The sequence below is a fragment of the Primulina tabacum genome, chromosome 4, assembly GCF_025594145.1.
Source record: "Primulina tabacum isolate GXHZ01 chromosome 4, ASM2559414v2, whole genome shotgun sequence".
NCBI classification, from domain to species: Eukaryota; Viridiplantae; Streptophyta; class Magnoliopsida; order Lamiales; family Gesneriaceae; genus Primulina; species Primulina tabacum.
In genome coordinates this window covers 43,508,580-43,520,618 of record NC_134553.1, presented here as the reverse complement: position 1 = coordinate 43,520,618, position 12,039 = coordinate 43,508,580, and the positions used below count along the sequence as shown (strand labels likewise).

General features: G+C 35.6%; 1 protein-coding gene across 1 annotated transcript; it reads right to left on the bottom strand.

The window, feature by feature from the left end:
- Nucleotides 1–1,682: 1,682 nt before the first annotated feature.
- On the bottom strand, nucleotides 1,683–3,203 carry LOC142542017 (uncharacterized). The gene is made up of 3 exons (XM_075648465.1): nucleotides 2,904–3,203; nucleotides 2,078–2,756; nucleotides 1,683–1,975 (listed from the first exon to the last, which is right to left on the bottom strand). Exons 1-3 carry the CDS (start codon nucleotides 3,201–3,203, stop codon nucleotides 1,683–1,685), a joined length of 1,272 nt encoding a protein of 423 aa, XP_075504580.1.
- Between the last annotated feature and the right edge of the window lie 8,836 nt (nucleotides 3,204–12,039).

Below are 12,039 nucleotides of genomic sequence, written 5' to 3'. Positions count from 1 at the left end.
CTGTAGTATCCTGCCAAACCCAGAAAACTTCTTACCTCAGAAACTGTTTTTGGAATGGACCATTGTTTGATAGACTCAATCTTAAATGGATCCACCGATAAGCCTTCTTTCGAAAAATGTGGCCTAAAAATGCCACCTGATCCAACCAGAACTCGCATTTCTTTAGCTTAGCATAAAGTTGCTTATCCCTCAATGGCTGCAGTACAATTCTCACGATGAAGTTATCGTGTCTTTGAGTAAATCAAAATGTCATCAATAAACACAATAACAAAAGTATCCAAATAAGGTTTAAAGACACGATTCATTAAATCCATGAAAACTGAAGGAGCATTGGTTAGTCCAAATGACATCACCAGAAATTCATAATTACCATACCTCATTCTAAAATCAGTCTTTGGTATATCCTTATTCTTCACTTTCAATTGATGGTACCCAGACCGGAGATCAATTTTCGAGAACACTGTTGCTCCTTTGTTAGGATCGGTAGATAGGTTGAGATGTGTTTAGAATGGGGGTTGAATAAACACTTACGATTTTAGAATCTTTTCGAATGAAGTGTCAGTTCTGTGACAAAATGAAACTAGGAATCTTGTCAGTCAATGACAATCAGTTTAACTGATAACAGTTGCGGAAATAAACTGACTGAAAGATAGAATAAATAACTGAAGTAGTAACACAAAGATTTATGGATGTTTGGGGATTGAAATAACTCCTACGTTACCCCTTCTATCACAAGGATAGAATATGCACTACAAGACTTTGATCGATACAAAGATTGTACAGACCCACTTCAGTTTGGACTTAACACTTCCAAAACTGAAACTCTTAGTTTACTAAATATCTCACAGTTCTTCGACTGAACTTAGCACAACTGATCTAGTTAAGATCAAATAAACAATAAAACGATTTGTGCTTGTAAGCTCGAAAGGTAGCCTCAAATGCTACAAATAAATCAGATAAGTGAGAGCTTTTTGATTTTGAGTAAGAGCTATAAATTCAGCAGGGCAACAGCAAGCTTGAGAATAGATAGATCGATTGGATGCTTGCTCAACTGCTCTTCTCACCTATTTATAAGCTTCTCTTCAATAGTAACATTAAATATAATTTGAATCAATATATCCGTTGATTGCCACGTCAATATTCTTCTGACATTCGTACACTGTAAGCTCTAAAATGCGGCATTCCACTATGAGTAGCAGTCTGCATTGTACTGTTGTCGGTTGAATGTCCTTTTCAACTGATGACGTGTACAACTTAATGATCAGCTGATAAGCTCACAACTGAATATGTCAACTGATCAGTTTCCAACTGATCAGTCAATTGTCTTCGTAAGTTCAGTTCAGTTTGTTTCAGTTGCCTTTGATAAACTGCGCATTAATATTCAGTTAGGCAACTGTCATGTGATTTATGTAGTTCAGTTTCTTCGAACTACTTGATCAGTTAGTCCAATAAATTAATCATTTAGTTTGTCAAACAACCGAAATTAAGTTTCTAACATCCTTGCAATTAATCAAAAAGATCATCAATCCGCGACAAAGGATATTTATTTTTAACAGTTACCTTGTTGAGTTCTCGATAGTCAATACATAATCTCAACGATCCATCTTTTTTTTTTTCACGAATAAAACTAGAGCTCCCCATGGCGAGGAACTAGGACGAATAAAACCTTTATCTAATAGTTCCTACAATTGATTCTTCAATTCTTTCATTTCGGGTGGAGCCATCCTGTAAAGAGCCTTAGAAATTGGAGATGTACCTGGAATCACTTCAATAACAAACTCTACCTCTCGATCAGGTGGTAATCCAAGCACATCATCAGCAAATACGTCAAGATAACCCTGAACCACATCAATATTCTGTAATTGCATATTACCTTCCCTTCTCACCGATACCGAAGCCAGAAAACCAAGACACCCCTTGTTCAATAATTTAGTAGCTTGTAAACAAGAAATAATGGGAACACTCAGCGAAGATCCTACACCAACAAAGGTATCACTCTCATGGTCATCGGTTAAAAACTTCACTGTCTTTCCCACACAGTCAATCATTGCACGCTAGGCAGACAACCAATCCATACCCAGTATAACATCAAAAGCAACCATCGGAATAACAATTAGATCAGCAAACAATATTCTCGTACCCATCTGTACAGGACATGCCTTAAGGATACTAGTTGGCCAAATTTCATCTCCATAAGGCAACACAATATTGAAATATAAAGGCATGACAGTAGGCTCAACAGATAAAGAGTGCGTAAACACTTCATACATAAAAGAATGAGTCGCACCAGTATCAATCAATGTAAGTGCTTCCTTGCCGGATATTAAAATATTACCTGATATTACCAAAGAATCAGGATTAGCACCTTCTTTTGTCATTGCAAAAATTCTACCTTGCACTCTTTCTTGATTCGAAGAAAGAGGACACTTCCGTGTTGTGTGACCCATTTTCTTGTATCTGTAACATCGGCCACTACCAATCAAACATTCTCCCTTGTGTGGCTTGCCACACTTAGGACGCAATGGTCTCTCAGTATCCGAGGAAGGCAAAGGAGGTTTATTACATTGTTCCATCTTGCCTTTCCCTTTGTGGCCACCTCGAATATTAGCACTTGCCCTTTGACCTCTTGCTTGGAAAGCTTGCCCTCTTAACTGCCGCTCCTTCTCAATCTCTTGTTCATCATGCTCAGCAAGCAAGGCTCTCTCAACAATGTCTTGGTATGTGACCACTTTCGACATGTGAACATCTATTCTAATCTATGGCTTTAAACCACGAAGAAAGTGTTCACCCTTATCTTTATCATTCTCGGCAATAAAGGAAACAAAGATGCATCCTTCTTCAAATTTCAATGTATACTCAGTGACGGTCATGGAGTCTTGCCTAAATTCAAGAAATTATTTTACCTTCTTGGCTTTGACTTCCTTTGAAAAATATTTGGCATAGAATAATTCCTTGAACTCATTCCACTTTAGTTCTCGAACATTAACAGTAACTTTGGTAGCTTCCCACCAAATACGAGCAGCTTTCACCAACATAAACACAGCACAACTTACTTTATCTTGATCAGTAAACTTTAAATAATCAAAGATGGCCTCCAATGACTTGACCCACTCAAGAGCCACTAGTGGATCAGGACCACCGATAAATTCATGAGGATTCATCGGCCTGAACCGATCATAAGAATCATCTTCATTACTTTCCATTTTACCTTGACCTCTTCCTTGGCCACGACCCTGGGGCGGAGTTTGCATGCATATAACTGTAGAATCTGTTTGCCATGGATCTTAGCCTGCTTTTTTAATACCTTACTGAATTCATTCACAACTTTCGCAGTCTTATCAGTAGTAGGGGTCCTATCATCCCCTTCAGTACTCTTTCGTTTGGGAGGCATTTCCTACACATAGCTCACTTTAACATAGCTAGGAAACAATAAGATATCAATGGCAATGAAATAGAATCATTTATCAATGTTAAAATCAATAGATGCAAGATAGAAAACATACTGGATTGTCCTAGGTAGAAGAAGTAATATCTGGTCCTAAGAAACTTTACTCTGATACCAATTGAAACAACCCTCTCCCATAACATTTAGATTTATAATAAATAGCATTCGCGGTAGCATTTCATTGAAAAGGGGAAAAACTAAATACTATTTACATAAAAAAATTCTCAAACTTTTATCGTAACAATTCACAAAATATCATCACCAATATTCAAAAGTCACCTGAAAAATGTAATTCATTTGATACAAAATACATGATACACATGGCCATTAATGCTCATCACCCAAAAATAGTGTTACGATTCAAAAGTGTTTCCCCTTATCATGTGATATGACTTCTTCCCTCTTGGACAATCCATTTCATTATTTCTTATCACCTGCTTCAGCATGACATTAACTGGAATGATATTAAAACTCAGTAAATAGAAAGCTATAAATAACAAGTACATATATGTAGGCTTGGCTTGGAACATGGCTATGACAATGGCAATAAAAACTGAATAATACCATTTTCAATGAACAATAAATATCAAGGCAATATAGATGGTATCTCGTGGCATGAATTAAATAAAAGAATTGATAGTTCTGTGACCTGTGACCTGTGATAAATATCTCTTTGATATAAATATCAAAACTGTGAGAGATACTCTTAATCATGAAATTGACCAATGAAATGCATGCAATTACTATCAATCATTGGCTTTAATCATAGGAATTTTATTGAGGCAATTGGACAAACACTTAGTAGGCAACATTAACTTCTAGCTCCTTTGTCAATCAATTCAATGGTAATCATTTGATCAATGAATATATATCAACAAATATATCAAAAACATAACAATGGAAGGAGCTAGATATCAATAAACATGGCTTTTCTACATATATATCATGTGAGCACAAAGGAAAGCTTCTACTTACAACCCAACAAGCAATTGGTTGCCAAGATGATCTTGGAAGAATTCCTACAACAATATACACATAATCAACCAATAATCATAGAATTCAATCAAGCCAACATATACCTTCAACTCTCAAACCCTTCTCAACTCAAGAATATAGAATCCTTACCTTGAAGCTTGGAAATTAAGGTTGGAGAACCTAAGAAATATACTAAAATCCTTCAGCTTGAGATGGAAGATGAGGGAGAGAAAACCTTGGGGAGAAAAGCTTGAACCGAGATAAACTAATGGAGAATGATAGAAATGAGTGGAAACCTCTAGAATAGAAGATATAAGCCTTCAATCCCCCAAAAACGTGTTTTAAAAAAACACTTTGGGCTCCCGCGCTTCGTCGCCTGGGCGCTGTTTGGCGCTGCGCCTGCACCTAGCAAAGCTGCCCCTGCACCTCAAAACCATCACCAAACCATTTAAATCCATCCTCTTTCAATGCCATGTAATACCAATGAAATTAAACATTCAATTAGGCCCTCAAATCATCCATAAAACCATCACAACAATAACTCATTCCCCTCCATAATCATCACCAACTATGAAACATAACACCAAAAACAATAAGCATTCCAATAAATATAACCATAAACAATAGCCCTTCCACATAATCTCAACCATCATACCATCAATCAAATCTTACTATTATACATTAACAATCATAACAACTAACAATACCATACCACAATAACCATGAATGTACAATAACCATAACCATAACAATAAAACCAAAACACCAACCCAAAGAAGATATTATTGGAAATAGAACAATAAAAAGGTTGGGATATTACACCTACTCTGTATTGCAGAGGTTGTGCAAAAGCCTGTTCCTGAGCAAGAACTTGCTCATTCAGTAATCTCAACCGGGCAGTCAAAAGTTGGATGACATCTTGATCGTGAGCAGCAATAGGATTCGTGGAATCAAAATTTGACTTAAGAGTCTTCAGAACAGAATCCAGCTTCTAAAGCTTGAGCTGATCAATAATGTAGTTTCTTCTGTTTATAGTTTCAATGACGTTTCTGGTCTTAGCAGAAGCAAAAACTTGCTTCTCATTCTTCACCATTTTGGCATAAGAACCTGGAGTTCTTAAATATGTGATGGGGTGGAAAACTAGAACCTTGAGCCAGTCATCGAAGAAATTCATATCCTCACTGGCAGATTTTTCGATTTCATCCAGGTGAAAATCAAAAGATGTTTGAACAGATGATTTGGCACCATGATCTTTTGGTTCTTCAACGAGTTTACCTTTGCCTTTGTCTGAGAAGACAGGTAGCACGGGTCGAAAAGCAGAGGACCCTGCAAGAGGTTCTCTGATTACAACTCTAGTAGAGGGTCTAAAGGTTTGAAATGAAGCTGAAGTGGTTGCAGTAGGAATGGCTGCGGGGTTTGAAGTAGGGATAGAGACTGGTTTAGATGAGGTGACGGTTGGAAAAACTTGTCTCAAAGGAACAATATCAAGGTCAATAAGGGCTGCTGTCTTCTTGATACGGATTGTGGTTTGTGGTTTCTTTTTGGTTTGAGTGGTTGGGAGTGAGGATTTGGCTGGGGGTAGCGGATTCTTCAGATATGGTTTTATCGGAGTCAGTCACGACAACAACTCTTTTTCCGCTTGACTTTCTTCTGAGGTTCTTGAGCCTCAGCTTGAGTATCACCAATCTCCTTTTTGATGGCAACAAATTTTGCCACGATTGGTTTTGGCCTTAAAGCGAGCACGTTGTCAACATCAGCCATGGTAACATACGAACCATCTTGTTCCGACGTAAGCGGAAAACCAGCATCCTTCAACAACTTGCTGATTTGGACAGCTAAAACCAGTAGTACCCTTTCGTAAAATCATGTCCTTCATGATTTTGAATAAGAAGCGACTCCAATCAACTTTTTCTTCAGAAGTGATGGCTATCATCACTTGGACCTTCTCCTTGGTCAATTTATCAAAGGTGCCAGCTTTTACCTAGAAGTGCCTTCGCAACAATATCAGCGAGTACTTGGTACTCCATTTTCAGAAGCTTCTTAAAACAGGAGGGAGAAAGCTCCTCTCCAGAAGCCGAGAAGGTGGTAATAGCAGTAGACATTTCCTCCTTAGTAATAACATAACATTCAAAGTTACCTGAGAATGAGAGAAAGAATGTTGATCCCAGAAGTTCAGAATCGATGGTTATTGACGCATCTCCCTAAGAGTATACAATCTTTCCATCCTCAATGGTTGTTTTTGCATAGAAATCCAGGAGAGTGGTCTTGTAAATGATTGTGGGTGATTCCAGAAATTTCTAAGACAAGATTTATCAATGGCCTTGAACATTTTAACGAGATTATCATCCTTGATGGTGAGTACCGATGCAAAATTTACTTGATAAGCATTGAGTGTATAGGCTCCAGCCATTTTCCTATAAGTGAAAAGGATTCGAAGTAGATTTTGTTGTAGAAAGAAACTCGAGAGAAAGAAGTAGCAAGTATGCAACAATCTGTAATCGTAAAAGTGAAATGAGAGAGAGAAAAGGCGGCTAAATTCAAAATGTACAGCCGTTAGTGAAAACATAAGGATACGTGTCAATATGTTTACGGTGAGATTGAAAAGTTAAAAGATGAGTATCAGTTGAACCTATGATTTTTTAAAAAATAAAAATAAATCAATAAAAGGTGGGCTGTCCAAAGCGGTTACTAAAAATTCAGAAGAGGATTTGTCGTTTTATGATAATATCTACTGGAAGTGATAAAGTACTAAAATATATCCAGCACTTTTGACAAAGTCCAGTAGACACATTTTTTTATCGAAAAGACAAATCTCCTTCTGTATATGACTTGAAATGGAAATATCAGTCACAATTAAACAATGTTCCCACTAAATTAATGCAAATAAACAAATATTAAATGCGAAGAATGAAGATCGGAGGAAAAAACATATGACTCTTGATATTCTTCCAATAGGAACAAGCAGGAGGTGAATAGTCAAGTGACTCTTCAACTAGCCCGAGGATAATTATAAATACCTGCAAAGACACAAACTATGTCATTTTAAACATTTAACAAATGGATAAAGCAAGCAGTTCATCAGAGTCTGCTCCAGAGTCGGATAAAGCAAGGGAGTTCCAAAGATAACTTGCGGCGTCTCGTAAGAAGATGTTTGAAGACATCGTTCTTAAAAGGATGAAGACTTGGAACAAAATTCTGGATCTGTAGAATGAATAATCAGTTAGATTATTCTATAATATTAAATTTAAGCTGCGGAATCATCCCTTTCACAAATCACGATCATGCGAAGAGAGGAGGGGGTGATTTCAGTAGGTTCTAGTTAGGATTTCTACTGTAAATCTCAATACTGCTGATATCAACGATTGTAATTGCTTATCTAGTGTAACGCATCTGATTTTATGAATGAAATAGTTCATTTTATTATACTTCTTGTACTATGTTATCTACTGTTTCTACTTAAAGCATAAAGATCAGAAGATAGTAATCAGTAGTTACAACAAGTCAATTAAACCAAGAACATTTCAGAAATAAGAAAACTTAGTCTTCGGAAGAGGTTTTGTAAAGATGTCTGCTGTTTGTTGATCCGTAGGGACATATTCCAGAAGAATGTACTTTTTCTGCACATAATCTCTAATAAAATGGTTTCTGATGTCAATGTGCTTCGTTCTGGAATGAAGTACTGGATTGTGTGGAATTGATATAGCACTGGTATTTTCACAAAATATAGGTGATTTAGAGGCTTGAACTCCATAGTCCTTAAGTTGTTGTTGCATCCAAAGTAATTGTGAGCAGCATCTTCCAGCAGCAAGATATTCTGCTTTGCAGTAGACGTGGCTATGGAAGTCTGCTTTTTATTGAACCAGGAGATCAACCTATCACCAAGAAATTGACAAAAAGCACTGGTGTTTTTTCTATCTAGTTTGCAACCTGCATAGTCAGCATCTGAATATACAATAAGATTGAAAGAAGAATCATTGGAATACCATAGGCCGACATTTTAAGTACCCTTTAAATATTTCAAAATTCGTTTAGCAGCAATAAAATGCGATTACTTAAGGTTAGACTGAAATCTCGTACAAATACAAACAGCAAACATAATATCAGGTCTACTGGCAGTAAGGTATAACAATGAGCCAATAGGACCACAATACTGAGTTACCTTTACTGAAATTCCACTTTCATCTTTATCAAGTTTAGTAGATGAACTCATTGGAGTGGAAGCAGCAGAGCATGTTTCCATGCCAAACTTTTTCAGTAGTTCTTTTGTGTACTTAGCCTGATTTATGAAGATTCATGTATCTAGTTGCTTAATCTACAGTCCTAGGAAGAATGTCAATTCTCCCATCATGCTAATTTCAAATTGTTCATGCATTATCTTAGCAAACTTTTCACACAATTTGGGGTTAATTGACCCAAATATAATATCATCAACATAAATACTAACAGAATGTGCTTGTTTTTAACTAATGTGAATAAAGTCTTGTCCACGGTGTCGATGGTAAAATCATGATTACAAGAAATAGTGAAAGAGTATCATACCAAGCCCTAAGTGCCTGTTTCAAACCATACAAAGCTTTGTGTAATTTAAAGACATGATGCGGTAAGAAATTATCAATAAAACCTGGGGGTTGTTCAACGTAAACTTCTTCTTGCAATAGACCATTTAGGAAGGCACCTTTTACATCCATCTGATAAACTTTGAAGTTCTTGAAAGCAGAAAAGGCCAAGAATATTTTGATTGCTTCAAGCCTTGCTACTGGTGCATAGGTCTCATCATAATATATTCATTCTTCTTTTCTAAAATCTTGAGCCAATAACTGCTTGATGAGATGGTCTAGGTACAAGAAACCACACTTCATTTCTTTTAAATTGATTCAGCTCTTCTTACATAGCTTCAATCCAACTGGGATCCAGAAGAGCTTCTTCAATCTTCTTTGGTCCATCCTGAGAAATAAAAGCAGCATGCATATGTTCATTTATTATTTTCCTTCTGGTTCTTAAAAGAGCTGCTGGATTTCCAATAACCAAAGATGGAGGGTGTGATTTTCTCCAAACAAAAGGGTTTAGAGAGATTTCTTCCTGATTTAATGGATTTGAATCATGCTCAGGTAAAGCAGTAGTAGGTTCTGGACTGTCAGCTGCTGGTTTTGGTACATCCTGTGTCTGTACAACTGGTTCTATCATAGGAATGTCTGGTTCTGGATTTTGAGCATCTTTGACACTTGGTTCTGCATCATGTTCACTATTCAGTTCCAGATGAATTCTATCTAATATGTTACTTAGATTTGACATGTTAGAAATTTCAGGAGCACTGCTATCTTCATCAAAGATGACATAAATAGATTCTTCAACATTAAGAGTTCTATTATTGAAAATTCTATATGCTTTGCTTATTGCTGAATATCCAAGAAAAATTCCAACATCTGATTTTAAATCAAATGTTGACAAATAATTTTTACCATTATTATGCAAATAACATCTACAACCAAACACATGAAAATATGATACATTAGGCTTACTCCCTTTCCATATTTCATATGAAAAAATTATCATCTATATGATTATAAATCTCCATGTCCATATCAATGAAACATGACGTGAACACCACATATGCTAGTCTCGAGATGGAGCTGACATTTATTCTTATTTCAGGTAGTTGAATCGATTAGAAACAAATTTAGAATATACAATAAACTTCCTAATGAATTTCATGATATACGTGACTTGTGGACCTCATGGTACTTATAGTATATTCAAGAAATATTACTAAAATAAATATTATTTTTACATAAAAGTCAATAAATCTCAATCCATAAGTAGGTTCCATGGATACCTACTCTAACTAAATCAACATGAAAACATATGCAAACAAAAATAAATTGATTATCTATTGTTATTTAATAAATTAGAATCATATATAAAATGAGAGATTAGTTATTTTGTAAATTTCCACAAAGTAATGAAATAATGCTAGACGTAATCACCAACCTAATCTAAAATAGTACAACATTTACAAAATCAAATCATAAAAATCGATTTTTTCCGGTTTGTAATTCGGGAAGCACGCCCAATGTGTGTGTGGTAGCCTGCCTAACTGTATCTTATTTGGATTTGGGAATTCTAATGTGTGTATTGCGTATTGATTGACAACTATAAATTTTAGTCTACTGATAAACATTTGATCCTAACATAAAATATTTATTTATCATAGTTTAATATGTTTTAAGAAATTAACTTTAGATTTTTTAATTTGACAATGCTCTCCATTATTAAAAAATTATCTTATCCAAATCGAAGATAATAATTTCATTTATTAGATAATTCATACTATGCATCAAGTATAACTCGAGATATATATTTATATATACAATTTTATTATGTTGCCGTAAAATTAGTGTTCAACTTTAAGCGACAGCTGATATGGCTAACATGCCACATCATTTTTTTTTAAAAAAAATAATAATAAAGGAAGGTTGTGAAACACTTCTCTCGCACAAATCGTGTTACTCTCCCTTGGAGCAACGACTCGTGCATATATTACTTTTAACTTATTTAAATACAATTGGAGCAACTCCTCGTGCATTTTAAGTACAATCTGATTATACCTCTTGTTGATCATAGTTCTGTTTTATGTATAACACGCTGTGTTGATTGTTTCTGCCCAAAAGCGCTGAGAGATGTCTGCATCTGCTAGCATCGTTCTAGCAGCTTCTTTAAGAGTTCTGTTTCTCCTCTCAGCTACTCCATTTTTTTGAGGCGTTCTGGAATCTGAATATTCATGATAAATACCATGTTCATCCAAATATAACTCAAGAATTTTGTTAGTAAATTCAGTGCCCCGATCATTTATGATTTTAATGACAGAAACTGATTTTTCATTTTGAATCTTTTTCAGAAGCTTGATTAGGAGGCCACTGGTTTAATATTTTCCAGCAAGAAAGATTACCCAAGTAAATCTAGAAAAGTCATCAACAACAACAAGAGTGTATTTCATTCCCCCTAAGCTCATGATAGGGATTGGACCAAACAAGTCCATATGCAATAATTTCGAAACATCTCGACGTTGATTTACTGTCTTTATTCTTAAAGCTAGATCTAATATTTTTGCCAAGTTGACATGCAGAACATACATGATTCTTAACGAAACTAATATCAGGTAAACCATCAACTATATTCTGCTTCTTGAGATTATCGATTGACTTGAAGTTAAGATGATTCAATCTCTTGTGCCATAACCAATGTTTATCACTTAGGGAGGCAACTAAACATGTAGGAAGATTAACATGATCTTTGTTCCATGATACTTTGTAAGTGTTGCCTTCTCTCTTTCCGGTTAAGACTATAGACTCATTAGCATCTTTCACTGTGCAGGTGTGCTTCTGAAAAGCTACTGAGTATCCATTATCGCATAGTTGACTAATTCTAATTAAATTGTAACATATATTTCCAACCAATAGCACATCATTTATAGTGATATTACCATAGATAACATTACTCTTACCCATGGTTTTACCTTTTGAGTTGTCCCCAAAAGTAATCTTTGGTCTATTACAACTCATTATTTCTGAAAATAGACTCTTTTGCCCAGTCATATATCTGGAACATCCACTGTCCAGATA

What these genes read in the sequence shown, in the direction of transcription:
- LOC142542017 (XM_075648465.1), bottom strand. Translation starts at nt 3,203, where the DNA reads ATGGAAAGTAATGAAGATGATTCTTATGATCGGTTCAGGCCGATGAAT. An exon ending in AGGAAGTCAAAGCCAAGAAG is followed by an intron (nt 2,757 to 2,903) that starts GTAAAATAATTT and finishes TTAAAGCCATAG; the next exon opens with ATTAGAATAGATGTTCACAT. An exon ending in TGCTTTTGATGTTATACTGG is followed by an intron (nt 1,976 to 2,077) that starts GTATGGATTGGT and finishes TTGTTGGTGTAG; the next exon opens with GATCTTCGCTGAGTGTTCCC.